The sequence below is a fragment of the Octopus bimaculoides genome, chromosome 16 (assembly GCF_046866305.1).
Source record: "Octopus bimaculoides isolate indiv1 chromosome 16, ASM4686630v1, whole genome shotgun sequence".
Lineage (NCBI taxonomy): Eukaryota > Metazoa > Mollusca > Cephalopoda > Octopoda > Octopodidae > Octopus > Octopus bimaculoides.
In genome coordinates, this window is record NC_142943.1 from 58,415,628 (window position 1) to 58,433,864 (window position 18,237).

Sequence of the window (18,237 nt, forward strand, 5' to 3'; positions counted from 1 at the left end):
TTCTAGCTTTGTTCTCAGTTTATGCTTCTATACTGTTCTTTTTCATTGATTTATATAAATGTCCACTCTAGTTCTTTTTTGTTTCTAGTGGGAATCTTATCTGATAGTGACATATGCCAGTATATTGTAAACTATTATTGGCTCTGTCACATTGCTGATAACCAGATCTTTGGGATTTGACTTGTATCTGTATTGTGTTCTTGGAATGTCATTTATTGTGTTCTTTTTCTAGTTTTGTTTTTGTTTTTTGTTTTTTTGTCCCCACTAAGTCTTCTTTTAAATGATGTGAAGTCTCACAGGACCAGAAAATGACGTGGCAAGTGAGAGGCTCACACTTCATCAATCATGTAATCTATTAAGCCATTAAAAATGAGATTTTTGTGGGTCACTTTTTTTTTGTTTGTTTTTTGTCCATAGTTTCGCCAGGCAATAAATGAAAGTGCCCATGACCTTTAAAAAGGCTTTTTGGGATCTGACCTGAATGCTTGCAATAAAGTGGATTCAGCTTAAAGTGCCCAAAGGCTAGCCAGGTGGTGGTGTTGAATTGAGCAATCGATTAGATTTACCACTAAAACATGGCCACAGTCCATTTATTTCAGGCTTCCACACAATTTCCATATGCTCAGTGTCACTCATGAAACTCAGATCAATCCGAAGCTTTCATAGAAAACACTTGCTCAAAGTGTTCCACTTTAGGATCAAACCTAGAATCACGTGGTTGTGAAGCTAACTTCTTAACCACCATTTACATGCCTGCCTATCAAATAGAAAATGATATGCATCCAAAGATCATACAGGAACACAAGGTTGTGAAATGTAGTAAATGTTATGACACAGGATCTGGGTCATTTTTTCCTGAGCCATGAATATCTTTGCCCCTTCACTTGAATCTATTGATGATCCTCTCAACAAAGTGAATATTTTCCTTACATCAACTTATTGCTTACATGTAGACCCTGAACACTGGCTCTTCTCAGATTGTGATTTAAGATTCTCAGTCATTGGACTCTGGTCATGCCAGGGCATTGCTTTGAAAATAATTTTTTTCTTAAATCACAATCTGAGAAGAGCCAGTGTTCAAGGTCTACATGTAAGCAATAAGTTGATGTAAGGAAAATAAGTGTGTGAATCTGATGGGGGAAAATATTGAATAAAATCTCTTGTATTTTCTTTTACCCAAAACTAAGAAATTCCAGCACCTACTTGTAAGCACCTATACATGTATAAGCACAGGTATGGCTGTGTAGACAGAGACTGAAAGAAGCCCATCATATATATATATATATATATATATATGAATTTAAAACGACCTCGAACCGATTTGATTTCCACTCATTTACTTATTAAATGAGTAGAAATCAAACCAGTGGGTGTGTTAGGTAATAAGGCATTAAAAGAGAATGACTCTCGCAAGACAATAAAATATGCTTCAACACATGAATTCACATAAAGAATCTTGCAAACCAAATAATTAATGTGTGTGTGTGTGTATATACATGTATATATATTTATATGTATATGTATATATTTATGTGTGTGTTTGTCTCCTGCCATCACTTGGCAACCAATGCTGGTGTGTTTACATCCCTGTAACTTAGCAGTTTGGCAAAAAAAATGATAGAATAAGTTGAGAGATTGATTTGTTTGACTAAAAAACCCCTTTAAGGCAGTGCTCCAACATGCTGCAGTCAAATGACTGAAATGTGTAAGAAAATAAAAGAATAAAAGAATATATTTATGACAAAACAGAATTGGTGTGTAGTGAAGGGAAATTAATTCTGCCATTCTAGACAAAACTCTTTGTTGAAGAAGAAATAAAGTAAAACATATTCCAATTTTGTGGATTTTATTGAAGCAATACTTTTTTTTTCAGGACAGCTGCTACATATTGGATGAGATTGCAACGTGATACAACAAATTTATTTCATACACACACACACATGCACACTCTTACCCACATCCCTCTCTGTAATTTTACTATTGTTGTATTCATGTACAGTATTATATTTATTGATAACTGAATGACAACAGCTTTAACGCTTTCATGCCTAGGCATGGCTTTATGGTTAAGAAGAATGCTTCCTAACCATATGGTCCTGGGTTCAGTCCCAACTACATAAAATCTTGAAGACTTTCCAACATATCACTGAATTGTCCAAAGCCTTGTGAGTGGATTTGGAAAACAGAAACTGTAAGAAACCCATCATATGCATCAATCAGTTTGTTTTTGAATCCACTTCTCAACCGTATTGTCTTGGATTCTGTCTCACTGCATAGCACATTGAAGACAAGTTTCTTCCACTATAACCCTGAGTTGACCAAAGTCTTATGAGTGGATTTGGCAGACAGAAACTAAAAGAAACCAATGATCTTCAACATCATCATCATCATTTAAAATCTGTTTTCCATGCTGGCATGGGTTAGACGGTTTGACTGGAACTGGTGAGCCAGAGAGCTGCACCAGGTTTCAATCTGATCTGGCTTGGTTTCTACAGCTGGGTACACTTCCTAATGCCAACCACTCCAAGAGTGTAATGATGCTTTTTATGTGCCACATGCATGGCACTGGCAACAGCCAGTCATATATATATATATATATATATATAGATATATATATATATATATAGATAGATATATATATCAGTCAGTGCTTTTGGATTCATGCTCTTATCTACTATACAGCCACAGAACTTTTGGGAGTGGTGCAATATAGAATCTGTATCTATATGATACATTCACTGTCTCACATATACAAATATTAACGTCTGGCTCCACTTCTAATTAATTGAGACTCTATTTAGTCATCTCGTTTAAAAAAAAAAATTTTCCTCGTTATCTTTTCTTGTTTTTGCTTTTAATCCTTTTGAAACTGTGTCCACCAATGTTTACTTCTCATGTGTACATGTATAATCTTGATTAATTAAAGCTGTTGTACATGTCACATTAAATACGTTAACGCTTCAGTATTTTGTAGTTGTTTACATTGTTGTCCAGTCAAAGAGATAGTTGTTGATCGATCTCTTTTTAGCAATAAATTCTACATAATTCCAAGAAGAAATAATAATGATAATGATAATAATAATAAAATCCTACTGTTTTTGTGTCTACATAACCAACTTGATGCTGTGTTAACTGCAGTGTGAGGAGGATAAATGAAATGCTTTGGAAGGAATCAATAAATATTATTGGTAGCAATATATCTTAACTCTCTCCTAAAACCCATGCATTTTAACAACAAAACAGAGGAAAATTTCTGTTTACATATTTTTGGGAAAGTTTATGTGTGTGATTATCTGCAGATATGCAAGATAAAAAAAATGAGGGCCTATGGAGGATTAAACACACATATTTTGTTAATTTGTGTGTGTGTATTTACTGCTGTGACATGTTGCTGCCTGGTCAGCAGCTTTATGCTGACCAAGCAGCAAAATCCAGATTACTCTGCCAAATGCAATGCTTATTTATTCACATTGTTTTAAATTAATCATGAATTATCTTGTAGCTTCAAGATTTTGATATGATTGTTTTGTTTTGTTTGTTTTTTTTAGAATGATCATAGGGTTGGTGTGAGAGGCTGAGCATAAAACTCTTAGAATATTTTGGCCAGATATGGCTGACTTAAATGCTAAACGGTTTAAGCCTTCTTCATTTTTAATCCTCCTCATGCATACTTCATAAGGCTTTTCCTTTTTGATTATGGCCTTGATTTTATTGTGTGTGTGGGTAGGTGTGTTTGGCATTAGGAACGGTATCTAGCCATAAAAACCATTCCAAAACAGCCAACTGGAATCTAGTGCAGCTCTCCAGATTACCAGTTCCTGTCAAACTATCCAGCCCGTACCAGTATGGAAAACAGACATTAAATGATGATGGTGATGATGATAATGATGTGGCTGTGTGGTAAGAAGCTTGCTTCCCAATCACATGGTTTTGGGTTCAGTCTCACTGCATGGCACCTTGGGCAAGTGTCTTCTACTATAGCTCCGAGCTGACCAAAGCTTTTGTTTATGCTTTTGCTTCTCATTTTGTTCATGTTTTTTTGATGTCCTGTACCCATATATGCATGTATATGTATGTGTGTATATATGCATATATATATGTGTGTGTGTGTGTGTGTGTGCGCGCATGTATATGTGTGTATATATATATATATATATATATATATATATATATATGTATATATATATATATTAATAATAATAAAGGAGTTACGACGCAAAAACGTATAAATTCAAAAGAACATATTTATCTTCTTCAATATATATTTCAGTATAAAGACTTCATTAAGATGCTTAAATCAAAATTTCTTTACACATCATTCAGGAACAGATATAACATCAGAAAAAATACATTCCGTTTAAAAACACAAACCGTTCATGGCGAATAAATTTCACAATTACAAAAAACAAACAAAATTTAGCAAAAAGAACGCTATTACCTACATACATGCATCCGCGTGTGCGCCCGTACACACTCGCACACACGTTCATACGCGCACACACATTCATGCACGCACACACGTGCACTCTCACATGTATATATATATATATATATATATATATATATATATATATGCATGTATCTTGGCCCACAGCCCATAAGCTTTGCAAATTACAAGGTATTCATCACTAGCACTGGTACAATAAAAGAAAAAAGAAAGTATCCATTACATTCTGTAAAGCGGTTAGCATTAGAAAGTGCATCCAGCTGTAGCAACCATTCTGAAGTACACGTGCAACTCTCCGACTTGTCATGACCTGTCAACTTATCTAACCCATATTCACACGTTGTGTTACAGATGCATCCAATTGAGGATTTCCAAGCATGTTTTCAATTTCTTCATGAACTTGGTCATTATTTCCTTGAAGTGAGGGACAAAGACATCAGGCATGCCCTGGCAATGCTATTTGTAGAAATACTGCTCCCAGTTGCCGCTGTAAGTAAAACTTTAAAATTTCCTTTTTTTTTTTTTTTTTTTTGTAATTTCTTGACTTGTATTTTTTTGCTGGTTTCAATCATTGGACGGCAGCCATGCTGTGATATCACTTTTTATACACAGAAACAGACACATATATAATGATATTATAAATTAAATTGGCTAATTAAATTTTTTGCTTTGTTATTGTTACATTTTTTGTTTTTTTTATATATATATATGTATTTATTGCTGACGTCATTGCTTCTTGTTTACTTACAGAAAGTGAAGACTGAAGTTAATGTACCTATACTAAAAAACTTTGTCGAGATGCTGTACACCACATCTATCGACATGGCAACCAAAAAGAAACATACAATGGTAACTTGAAGTTTGCTGATGTCATTTCATTATCAAATTTCTTATATCAAAAGCTTTTCCAGTTCATTCATAATTTTTTTTCTGATTTTATTTCTTGATGAAAACATTACACTTTCTTTTTCCAAAAATTTCGATAAAAACCAGGGTTGTGACCTACCCACTCGACTTCACAGGGATCTGAAGTAGATTGTGGCGTATCAATAGTTGATTTATCTATTAGACCACTCTCATAAAGTCACTGCAAAAACGTTTTAATATTTGTAAGCAAAGTTTTGAAATAAAGGTGAATATTCAATAATATTTAGCAAATATTAGTTATATTTATGTTATAAAGGAGCCATTGTAACTCCCTAGATTATAGTGCAACATATCTGTGAACCAACCACAAATACCTACTTTGACAATCCCAAACTAAGGGTGCAATCTATCCGTAAGTAATATACAGTAGATGGAATGCTTAATTTGAGAGAAAGAGAGAGGCATGTCTTATATGTAGTGTATTATCAGTAACACAGTGATTCACAGATTTGTGGTTCAAGTCCTGTCTGTGAGCCGATCAAGTGAAGGTGTGTTTTGATTCCTGGACCGGGCGATGCATTGTGCTCTTAAGCCAAACATTTAATTTCTCATTGCTCTGTGATCACTTTCGTATCTAACGCATGGTACAACATGCAGCTCAACTGGCAATGTTGATGTGATGGAGGGAATGAGCTAATATACAGCTCAAACATTTGATCATCATACACAAATTATCTATATAGGTTGTTCAGTAAGAAACTGCAGAATCCTCATATGATGTCTACAGCAGGAGAATCTTCTATGAGCCTATTGCTCTTTTCTATCTCAAATTAGTTCTTACGTTGAAAATCTTGACAGTTAATTTATCATTTTGATCACTTCTTGTAAGATAACATTCAGAAAACACTCCAATGATCTTTTAAATCCTCGATCAGTTTCTTAATCAAATACATTAATGTCGTTTTTTTAAAAAGCTTTTTGTTTTGCTTCTATTTTTAGCATTTATTCCCATTAGTAACCTGCCTACTTAGTGTCAGCCAGAAACAATTTTTCTTGAACAACTGGCCGTATTTCCTGACAATGTGCCTGTCACAACTGAAGAATAAAGATCCAAAAATATCACGAGTGGCCTTAGAGTCTTTATATCGGCTTTTGTGGTAAGTAATTTAAATATTTATAGCCTATATAAAAAGTAATAATTATTATTGTTATTGTTATTTTTAAGACATAGCTGTATAGTTAATAAACTTACTTTACAACTACTTAGTTTTGGGTTCAGTCCTATTGCATGGCACCTTGGCCATTTTTGTTCTTTAGTATAAACCTAGACTGATTGAGGCCTTGACTGATTGATGCTTTGGTATTTCAATGACGATTTTATTTATTTTTAGAATGACACTGTAGGGTAAGTGAGAGAGGTCAGGTCTGGCCAGTCTCAACATAAAATAGGCAGAATATTGTGGCGGGATATGACTGGTTTCAGTTATTGGGCTGCAACATTGCTGGGGCACCATTTTGAAGGGTTTAGTTGAAATAAATCAACCCCAGCACTTATTCTGTCGGTCTCTTTTGCCCAACTGCTAAGTTGCAGTGATGTAAACAACCCCTCAGCCATATATACATATATCAAGGTAAGGGTGTTGGCCTTATGCAAACCCATTTTTACTTCTGAGCAGAGGTGGTCCAACTAGTCTGGTCTCTACCCTTTGATTTGCCCAGCAAGGCCAGCCCTACATGGAGCAAATGCTCTACTGCCATCGCTCTCAGGGTCACTGAGGCATGCAACCCACCACACCACTATAAAGACTGGACATTGTGGTCATTAGTCAACTATACTCATGCAAACTTTTAGCTTTATATCGATGTTAAATGTTGCTATTTTCAATAATTTTTCAGGGTGTATATGGTGCGGATAAAATGTGAGAGTAATACAGCTACTGTGAGTCGGCTTCAGAGTATTGTAAACAGCTTATTTCCTAAAGGGTCAAAGCTTGTGACCCCTAGAGATACTCCATTGAATATTTTTGTGAAGATCATCCAGTTTATAGCAAAGGTAAATGAACATTCTCTACTTCCACATGTTTTTAAAAGCATTCTTGTGTTGCTTGGAAACAGGTGAGGATTAACAACAGGAAGGGTATCTGGCTGTAGAAAATCTGCCCCCTTTAAATTCCATCTGACTGATGCAAGCATGGAAAAGTAGATGTTAAACTGTGATGATGATGATGATTCCAACCATGAACATCCTTTCATTTTAGGAAAACTCTAAAACTACATTATCTAATGTGTTCTTCATTCTTTACCAGGATTTGAAAGAGATTTGTCTGCTATTTCTAGCTGGTTGAGCATCCATATAAAGGTTCTCATATTTGTTTTTTATTATTTATAAAGGGAAAAAAAATACTGGAATATCTAGAAACCTCCAGAAATTCATCCAAAGTTGATTTGTAGGAAATACTCTGCTTTTCTGACAAATCTTCTTGGCAGTCCAATATATTCAGTGTAGCTTAAATTGTTTTTGTTTTTTTTTACTTTCTTTGGAGGTCTTTTTCCAATCCATATAACCTCCGTTTTGACCATTTGTTGACCTGTTCACAAATTACACTTATGCCCTAAGTTGAAATACAGAACACATGTATGCAATAGTTAATGTGCCACATGTACATTTATGCATGCACACACACATACACACACACATGCATCCATATTCTATAGATTCTCTACCCCTGCATTCCAGGGGTACACTGAGCCATCAGTCAATTGAGCACTACCCGAGGGCCTGGTAAACAGTTATACCCGAGGACCTTTAATACTCTCAGTCCACCCCTGCTGCATTTAACAAACAAGGCTGCATTTATTTACATGCTCCTTGCAATTGTACGTTCTTAATTGCAATCCCTCGGTGTCCTCCTTCAGTCTTGTTCTACTTCTACTAGAAAAAAGAGGGGCCTTTGTCTTTCTGAAATTTTATTAGTTACAAAGGTAAATTAAGGAATTTGAGTGATTCCGGTCATCATACTAATTCTGACCTCTGTTGACATTGTTTCAGCACTGAAGAAAAAATCATCATCATCATCATCATTATCATTGCTATTATCATCATTAGTATTAGCATCAGCATCATCATCATTTATCATCACCATTACTATGTTGTCTTCACCACCACCATCATTCATCATCATCATCACTGTTGTCATCATCAGTATCAGCATCATTATTGTCACCATTACTTTCACCACCACCATCATCATCATCATTGTTATCAGCATCATTATCATCATCTTAATTTCATCACCACCACCACCACCATCATCATCATCATCATCATCAATAACATCAACATTTCATCACCCAGTATTAATTCTTCTATTCTTATTTCCTGCAGGAAAGGTTAGATTTTGCCATGAAAGAAATTATTTTTGATCTCCTCTGTGTTGGCAGACCAATTAAGTTTTTAACTCCAGAGGTGAGTATCTCATTAATTATTCATTTAATCATTGAAGTTACTTTGCATAGGACAACAAGGAAATGCGATTTATAAAATGGCACAACTGTATTGGTGTTATCAGTGCTGGTGATTAGGATTGCCATACATCTATGTGATGTATGCATTACACATCGTCATCATTGTATTAAGGCAGTGAGGCAGCAGAAACGTTAGCAAGCCGGGTGAAATGCTTAGTGGTATTTCATCTGTCTTTACGTTCTGAGTTCAATTCCACCAAGGTCAACTGGAACTCTATTGGTTTCCAGTTGATCTGATCAATGGAACATCCTGCTTGTGAAATTAATATGCAAGTGGCTGAGCACTCCACAGACACGTGTACACTTAACATAGTTCTCAGGGAGATTCAGGGTGACACAGAGTGTGACAAGGCTGGGCCCTTTGAAATACAAGTACTGCTCATTTTTGCCAGCTGAGTGGACTGGCGCAATGTGAAATAAAGTGTCTTGCTCAAGGACACAATGCCATTAAGCAAAATAAGCATGTGCTTAGGGCATCAAAGGAAGGGGCACAACAGAAATGGTAAATGGTTTACAGCACAAAAGAAGTCACTTTAAACTTGCTAAAATAATACTCAGGATGCCTTGTTACATAAGATTAATTTTGAGGATTTGAGGATCTAATCAAAGACTTTGCAATTAAAAAAGAAAAAAATAGAAAACTTTCCAAATATAAATAAAGTGGCAGTTTGCAAAAATAAACATTATTTTCCATCTGACTGTTAGTTTTATTTCATTTTGAAAAATATGAATTTATTTTATGGTTTATTATTATTTCTGCCAGCTTACTACCTTTACATTTCCCTGTAATTAAACTGTATACAGTGTGAATGCATTAAATGCATGGTGTCACCAGTAAGTTCCAGTAACAAGGCCGTGGCATTTAACATGTTTAAACTGGCCAGATCCAGCCTCTCACAACTATCCTATAATGTTATTCTAAATATAAAGATTCACATCCTTGAAATCTCAGAGCTCCAAAATAATGCAAGATTAATTAAATTCAAAAGAATGTCAATAAATAAGCCTTACATTTGACAAAGTAATCTAAATGCTAAAGGGTTTAGGAACTTGTATCTATGGAATTTCTCAGCCACTTACCAATTCAATGTGCAGTTTTCAAACAACAGAATCCTCAGTTGTTGAACACAATAGTAATTGATTCATTTTACTTCATAAATATCTATCATTGAATTCATCTTAATTTTTGCAGAGAATGAGTATTGGATTACGAGCTTTCCTAGTAATAGCAGATAGCTTAGAACAAAAGGATGGTGACCCACCAATGCCACAATCAACAGCCACTTTGCCATCAGGAAGTACAGTTCGAATTAAAAGAACTTTCCTCAACAAGATGCTAACTGATGAAACTGCTCAAAGAATTGGCCTCAGTGGCTACCATTCACATGTCCTCAAGACTTTCGACTCCATTCTCCGAGCACTTGACCTTCAAGTCGGAAGAACATTCTTGCTTACCAAAGGAGAACACACAAATAAGGAAGCTGAGGAGATTCTTACGTAAGGATCAATTTTTTTTATTATTGTCTGTGTGTTTATTATCATCTGTGTGTTGACTCCTCTGTCTGCTGATTCTTCTGTCTGTTGGTTACTCTGTCTGTTGATTCGTCTATGTGTTGAATTTGGTCTGTGTTGACTCTAATATATATATATAGATTTGGTGTGTGCTCATACTGCTTTGTGTTGATGCTAGTATATATCGACTCTGGTGTGTGTTAAGTCTGGCATGGGTCCATTCCTTGGTATGTGTCTGTTCATTCTGCTTATATCTGTTCCTCCAGCATGTATTCATTCCTCCAGTGTGTCCACTCCACTGACATATGCCTACTCTTCTGGTGAGTGTCCCTTCTTCTGGCACATGTTCATTCTTGTGACATGTCCATTCATCTAGTCTATGGCCACTCTCTTATAGCATGAGTCCCCTCTACTGGCATGTAAAGCCAGGCCTGTTGATTCAGCTTTAGATGGTAGAAATCACTGCGTGTGTGTGTGTGTTCCAGTTTCCTGACCTCGACTTCATTTGATAGTTGTAAAGGACTGTCATCATGCAGGCAGTGTCTTTTTGTCTCCAGTCTTCTGAGAAAACAAGTCTGATCATGGGGAAATATTACCTCCTTTGCAAACAAGTGAAGGTTGGTGACAGAGAGGGCATCCAGCCATAGAAAATCTGTTTCCATAAATTTCATCCAACCTTTGCAATCCTGAAAAAGTGGACATTAAATGATGATGATGATGATGATGGTGGTGGTGGTGGTGGTGGTGGTGGTGGTGGTGGTGGTTGTTGTTGTTGTTGGTGGTGGTGGTGGTGTTATTGTGAGACATTTGCTTCTCAACCACATGGTTCTGTGTTCAAACTTATCACATGGTTATTTACGATGAGCCTCTTCTTCCACATCCTTGAGTTGGCCAATTCCTTGTATGTAAAATTTCGATGAAATTTAATAAGCTTTCTTTTTTTTTTTTTTTTTTTTGCTTTCGGTTCTTTGCAGCGGTGACCGTAAACCAAAGATTGATTTATTCCGTACATGTGTGGCAGCAATTCCTCGCCTGTTACCAGACACAATGAGTAACCAGGAACTGGTTGAGATGCTGACCAGACTCACTGTTCATATTGATGATGAGCTGAAAGGGTTTGTACCACTGAATTTCTCATCTTTACGTCCAAAGGTTGACTTTAGAAATATTAGCACACTCAAGGTCATTCATTTAAAGCCTAGATGTCTTTATCTAAAGAAAAGAATGGTCACAGTAATGGCAGTAGCATCAGTTAATTCAACCTCCAGGATTTCTTTGAACCATAGTTCAAACATTTTATTAGGGAGGACATTGCAAATGTGCACTGTTGCTGCTACTACTACTACGACAACGACTACTACTACTGCTGCTGCTGCTGCTGCTACTACTACCAATACTACTCCTTCATACAGTTTGTATGTATATATATATATATGAGTGGTTGGCATTAGGAAAGGCATCCAGGTGTAGAAACTTTGCCAGACCAGATTGAGCCTGGTGCAGCCTCTAGCTGACCAGTCCTCAGTCAAACCGTCCAACCCATGCCAGCATGGATGTTAAACGATGATGATATATATATATGTACATATATATATGTGTGTGTGTGTGTGTATGTGTATATATATATATATATATATATATATATATATATATATATACACATGTAGATGTAAGTATGTACATATATGTGTGTATACATGTATATATATTCTTTGTATTATATATATATATATATATATATATATATATATATATGCAGGCATGGGTTAGATGCTTTGACACAATCTGACAAGATGTAGGACTGTGTTAAGCATCACTGTCAGATTTAGCATGGTTTCTGTGACTAGTAAAAAGTGAAGTAAAGTTACTTTGTCGAGTCATACTGACTTATAAGGGCCTGTTTTCTGGTTTCATGGTATATATATTCCCCCACCTGGATGGAACGCTGGTCCATCACAGGATTACTCAGTTTTGCCAACTGAGTGGACTGGAGCAATGTGAAATGAAGTGTTTTGCTCAAGAATACAACACGTTGCTCAGTCCAGGAATTGAAACCACAATCTAACGATCATGAGTCCAACTCCCTAACCACTGAGCCACGCACCTCCACGTTTCTATGACTGGATGCCCTTCATAAATAACATCAACCACTTTACATTGCATGCTGAGTGCTCTATTCGTACTACTAGCACTAGTGAGGTCACTAAGTAACTTGCAAAACAGTAAAAGAACAAGAAAAAAGGGAAAAAGCCCCCTCTACTAAGTTGGGGGAGTATTTGCAATGGAGATGTGACATTGTGCCAGGCATTTAGAAGCTAAGGTATGATAGAGGGACAAACACAAGCGTTTTGCTGTAAAGAATATATATGGCTACCCCACATTATATAAAAGTGGGTGGGACTAGCTGGGAAGGCAATAGTTGCTTTTGTTAATTAAATCTTGGTTAAATATAGAATTTAATGTTATGATTATGGCTTAGAAATTGGTGACCTCTACCTGGAATGGACATTTTTTTATCCTTTATAATAATATAGTTTTGTTTCAAGCATTTTTACATTTTTATTTATTTTGTGTTTGATTCATTTCTTCCTCCAGGTTGGCATTCCAGGCTTTGCAGAATCTCATGCAGGAGTCTCCTCTTTACAGACAGCAAGTTATTCAAGGTAAATCCACTTTCCATTTCAGTCCATTCAGAGATGTCCTCTCATAGAAGGATAAGGGGAGAGAGAGATAGAGAGAGACTGAAAGAAATTGAACACTACACACAGAATGAGAGAGAGGAAGAGAGATATACAAACGGAATAAAAGCACAAGTAAAAGAGGATTACATGAATAATAATAATAATGATGATAATTTTCTCTTGTTTCTAGGTTTTGTTTTATTCATCCAACAAGATTTAAGTGACCTTAATTCTCAGTTACTGGATGGTGCACTGCGCATGTTGGTGCAACTGCTGGCACGTTGGAAGAACAATTCCAGTCCACAGAAAACCCCACCGGCCCGTGTAAAGGTAGGATCATTTTTCAGTGTCTTGGAATCAGTGTAGTTTTCCAGGATAGAAAGGTCATCAGGGTTAAAAGTATATCGGAAAAAATTTTAGAGGGTGGTGTGGCTATGTCTGACTGTGGAGGAATTCATTAAATTTGATTGTTTAACTCATCACCATCATCATCACCCTTATCATCACCATCATCATCCTCATCATCATCATCGTCCTCTTTGTCATCATTATCTTCGACATCATCCTCATCATCATCATCATCATCTTCATGTCATTGTCATTGTCACCTTCATCATCACTATCCTCTTTCTCTTCCTCTTCATCATCATCATTATCATCTTCATCTTCATCATCATTACCATCCTTATCATCCTCCACCTCCTCTTCATAATCATCATTGTCATCACCATCCTCCTCCTCCTCGTTATCATTATCATTCTCATCATCACCATTATCGTTATCAGCTGATAATTATTAGTGGTTATTATCAGCTGTTGAATGCAACACAGAACTTTGTGTTGGTACAGACAAGTGAAGAATATGACAAATATGATGTGCCAAGCAATGTCAGTAGAAGGAACTTAAAAGCACAAGACTAAAGAAGGATTGGTGAAAGTCTGATCTCAGAATGCCAAACCCCCACAAAGGATATGTGTAGGAACAGGCCCATCCAATTTGGTGTTTGATTCCATGTGCAACATGTTCAGCAGATGTCTTCTATTGTAGCCTTGGATCAAAACTCACTGTGTGACACCTTGTGCAAATATTTTCTAATGTAGCTCTAGGCTAGATAAAACCTTTTGACTGGATTTGGTGGAATGGAAACTGAAAGAAGCCCATAATTGACACATATATGTCATCATCATCATCATCATCATCATCATCGTTTAACGTCCGCTTTCCATGCTAGCATGGGTTGGACGACTTGACTGAGGACTGGTGAAACCGGATGGCAACACCAGGCTCCATATATATATACACACACACACATATATATACTGGTACTCCATCAGCTACACCATTGAAGGTTCTAGTTGATCCAATCAACAGAACAGTCTGCTCGTGAAATTAACGTGCAAGTGGCTAAGCACTCCACAAACATGCGTACCTTTAATGTAGTTCTCAAGGAGATTCAGCGTGACAAGACTGACTCTTTGAATTACAAGTACAACTCATTTTTGCCAGCTGAGTGGACTAGAGCAATGTGAAATAAAGTGTCTTGCAAATACTCTAACCACTAAGCCATATTATCATCATCACCACCATTCACATTCATTTTCCATGTTGGCATGGCTTGGTCGGTTTCATAGGAGTTGACAAGCCAGAGGACTGTGCCAAACTGTACGGTTTGCTTTGGCATGCTTTCTACAATTTGATGCCCTTCCTAAAACCATTCACTTTATAGAGTGTACTGGGTGCTTTTTACATGTGACCAGCATCGTATATAATATGTGTGTCTGTGTTTGGGTGTCTATGAGTGTGTTAGTGTCTCCTCATCTTGACATCCTACGATAATCGTAAGCAAGTGTCACTGTCATATAAGCGATGCCATTCATTATCAGCCTTCTATGAAAGTGTGTCCCGCCATGGGGAAGTACTATCTTACTTGGAAACAGGTGAGGGTTGGTGACAGGGAAGGCATTCAGCTGTAGAAAATCTGCCTCAATGAATTTCATCTGACCCATGCAAGCACAGAAAAATAGACATTAAAACAACAATAGTGATATTTAGCTATTACATTTTTGTTTCATTATTTCTTTAACTTTTCTCTTTTTGTTGTATTTCATTTTTAGAATCTACACACCACTAATATTGAGGAACACATGGAGAAACCTAACCCCACCAGTTTTTACGTCCTCCATGAAGTGGAAGGTCTTGCCCTTGTTATGCTCTGTAGCATTCGCTTGGTGACCAGGAAATTAGCCCTGCTTCTTCTCAAGGAGGTTCGGTGCATCCTTGGCACTAATGAATCTGCACAAGCCGAGGTGAGTCTTTTGGATTTACTGAACAAATGAAAGAATGTGGCACTCAAATAAAACAGAAATAAAATAAAACAGACACCAAAAAAAGGGCAAAAGAAAAAATACATTAGCTTCGTTATATTTATTGTTACAGGTCTCTACTCCTTGTTTACTTGATATGATGAACACTCACAGCCCTGCTGCCGTGAAGCAGGTCCTACCTTACTTACCAGCATCAGAAAAGGTAAACATAAAAGTTTTTCTCATCATTCTCTTAGAACTGGTAGGTTTGTGAAGATGTGGGTGGGGGGCAAATATGAAGAAACATTTCTAGGGTTATCTGTGACCGGAATTTTCGTCAAGTCAACAGTCTTGGATTTTGTTTCTGGAAATGGTATCTTCCATGTTTCTTCGGTTCTACTGGGGTGATAAAATAAAGTAGCAGCTAAAATCTCCTGACAATTCTGTCCTGTTGTGCCTAAATTAAAATGTTTTGTTATTTACTACTTTACACAAACATGAACACACACACATACACACTCACTCACTCACACACATACACACACACATTGTTGATATATATACTGTTAAAATGAGAAAATAAATATGACTATCATGATGGTTTCAAATTTTGGCACAAAGCCAATAGTTTCAGGAGAGGAGCTAAGTCAATCACATAACCCCCAGTGATACAACTGGTACTTATTCTATCAACCCTATAAGGGTGAAAGCAAAATCAACCTTGGCAGAATTTGAACTCAAAATGTTAAGATGGACAAAATGCTACAAACCATTTTGCCTAGCATGCTAGTGATTCTGCCAACTTGCCACCTTATAGATATGTTTATTATTATTATTATTATTATTATTTTTTTTTTTTTTTTTTTTTTTTTTCTTCTTCTTCTTCTAACATGCACAACCTCAAATTTACAGGAGAGCTATGGTCAGTTGCATCAATTCCAGTACGTAACTGGTATTTTATTTTATCAATGGCTCAAAGATGAAAAGCAAATTGACCTATGTTAGTAAGGTTTGAACCCAGAACATAAAGAACTAAAGCAAAATATCACACAACATTTTGCCCAATGCTCTGGTGAATCTGCCAAACCTCAAGGATGACCTAAATGCACAAACATAACAATACAATAACTAAATAGTAATAATACAAAAACAAAAAAAATAATAACATTTTTATTCATTACTCAAAAATGGTGTTGCTTTCCTTTGGCAGGCTGCTGTATTAGTTGTGTCCAACATTGACCTGCAGTGGATTCTTGACCGAGCCGCACATGTTTGGTCAGCACCAAAGCAGCATTCAGAGGAAATCCAGCAGTATACAATGGTGAATACGACCTTCAGCCAACCAGACCCTTGGGTCAAGTGCCTTGTCAATATTGTCTCACCGTCTTCGTCATCATGTCCGTCATCATCGTCATCATTCAGTCAGAGCCCTCCAGCTATTGGTTATGCATGGATGGTCGTTTACTCCAGGCTTCAGTCTCTCTTCCCATTGGTTGATTTGAGGTGAGTATTTGGTTGAGTGCAGGTCTAAACTATTGAGATGTGGTTCGAGGGAAAGATGGTGAATGACTAACCTTTTGAGTTGAACGAGGCTAAAGCAGAGTTAGGTGGAGTGATATCAGTTGCATTGGCACTCCGTCGCTTACGACGACGAGGGTTCCAGTTGATCCGATCAACGGAACAGCTTGCTTGTGAAATTAACGTGCAAGTGGCTGAGCACTCCACAGACACGTGTACCCTTAACGTAGTTCTCGGGGAGATTCAGCGTGACACAGAGTGTGACAAGGCTGGCCCTTTGAAATACAGGCACAACAGAAACAGGAAGTAAGAGTGAGAGAAAGTTGTGGTGAAAGAGTACAGCAGGGTTCGCCACCATCCCCTGCCGGAGCCTCGTGGAGCTTTAGGTGTTTTCGCTCAATAAACACTCACAACGCCCGGTCTGGGAATCGAAACCGCGAGTCCGCTACCCTAACCACTGGGCCATTGCGCCTCCACCAGTTGCATTGAAGCATGAATTAAACAAGCTGGGGCTTAAAGCCTCAGTCTCAAGATGTGTCTCAAAATCTCAGAAACTGTTTTTGTCTGTTGCAATTCTAGCATAATTTATATTTTACTAATTATTGAACTCAACAGATTAAAACAGTGGTTAACAATATTTTTGAATTTGTGGCAAACTGGAGATCAAACAAAAAAAAAATTACTAGTGCATTTTGAATGGGACCTTAATAATTAATGAGATGCAGTTGATACAGTGAATGGCAAACAGTGGGTAGGGTGACATGGTCATTGAACATTGTTTGTCACACATCTATGACAAACATTCTGTTCTAACACATCTCTTGACAAACGAGTTTTGCATAATGAGTGTACTGAACAGCGGTTCTCGACCATTTTTTCTGATGGACCCCTTTGGTCCCTATTTTACTCAGTGGTTTGGTACTCACAGCCATTCGATGTCTCTAGAAATTCCTATTATATTTTTATGATTAAATATTAGGAATTGTATTAAAAAAAGTTTGTGTATTGTAGGAGTATAAGCAATTTATTGCAGATAAATTTTAACAACAAAATCTTATGTGGACCCAAGTTGAGAATCGCTGGTACATTGGTTAAATCCTTGCTATATTTACCTTTTTTTTTTGTTTTTGGTATACTTTTTTCCCTTTTTTGTTCTTGTAGTGCTCAGAGCAATGATAACCGAGCTTCCAGTATCCTCCGTTCTGTTAGCAAGAAGGTAAGCAATGAGACAGAAGCTTTCCTACATCTGTGGCACAGCTACACAGTATTGGCATGTAGTCTGGCCCAGCAAGGGACCCAGTATTCAATGGTTTATGATTTCAGGTAAAATACCTTCTTATTTTAGTTATTTTGTTTATTTATGTCAGTTTTTTGTTTTATAATG

At 36.8% G+C, this 18,237-nt stretch overlaps 1 protein-coding gene across 18 annotated transcripts in view; it reads left to right on the plus strand.

The window, feature by feature from the left end:
• LOC106877886 (protein furry) overlaps nucleotides 1-18,237 on the plus strand; it is a 157,959-nt gene that overhangs the window by 69,222 nt on the left and 70,500 nt on the right. For all 18 annotated transcript variants that reach the window (XR_016244684.1, XR_016244683.1, XM_089364816.1 and 15 more), the window contains exons 10-22: nucleotides 4,799-4,936; nucleotides 5,198-5,296; nucleotides 6,314-6,471; nucleotides 7,211-7,367; nucleotides 8,700-8,780; nucleotides 10,032-10,336; nucleotides 11,326-11,466; nucleotides 12,947-13,014; nucleotides 13,223-13,362; nucleotides 15,147-15,338; nucleotides 15,469-15,558; nucleotides 16,546-16,838; nucleotides 18,015-18,176. Coding sequence is in view for 16 of the 18 variants with exons in the window: in XM_089364816.1 (XP_089220942.1) it covers nucleotides 4,799-4,936; nucleotides 5,198-5,296; nucleotides 6,314-6,471; nucleotides 7,211-7,367; nucleotides 8,700-8,780; nucleotides 10,032-10,336; nucleotides 11,326-11,466; nucleotides 12,947-13,014; nucleotides 13,223-13,362; nucleotides 15,147-15,338; nucleotides 15,469-15,558; nucleotides 16,546-16,838; nucleotides 18,015-18,176 (2,024 nt within the window). In the remaining 2 variants the exon portion in view is untranslated. The remainder of the gene's footprint in view (nucleotides 1-4,798; nucleotides 4,937-5,197; nucleotides 5,297-6,313; nucleotides 6,472-7,210; nucleotides 7,368-8,699; nucleotides 8,781-10,031; nucleotides 10,337-11,325; nucleotides 11,467-12,946; nucleotides 13,015-13,222; nucleotides 13,363-15,146; nucleotides 15,339-15,468; nucleotides 15,559-16,545; nucleotides 16,839-18,014; nucleotides 18,177-18,237) is intronic.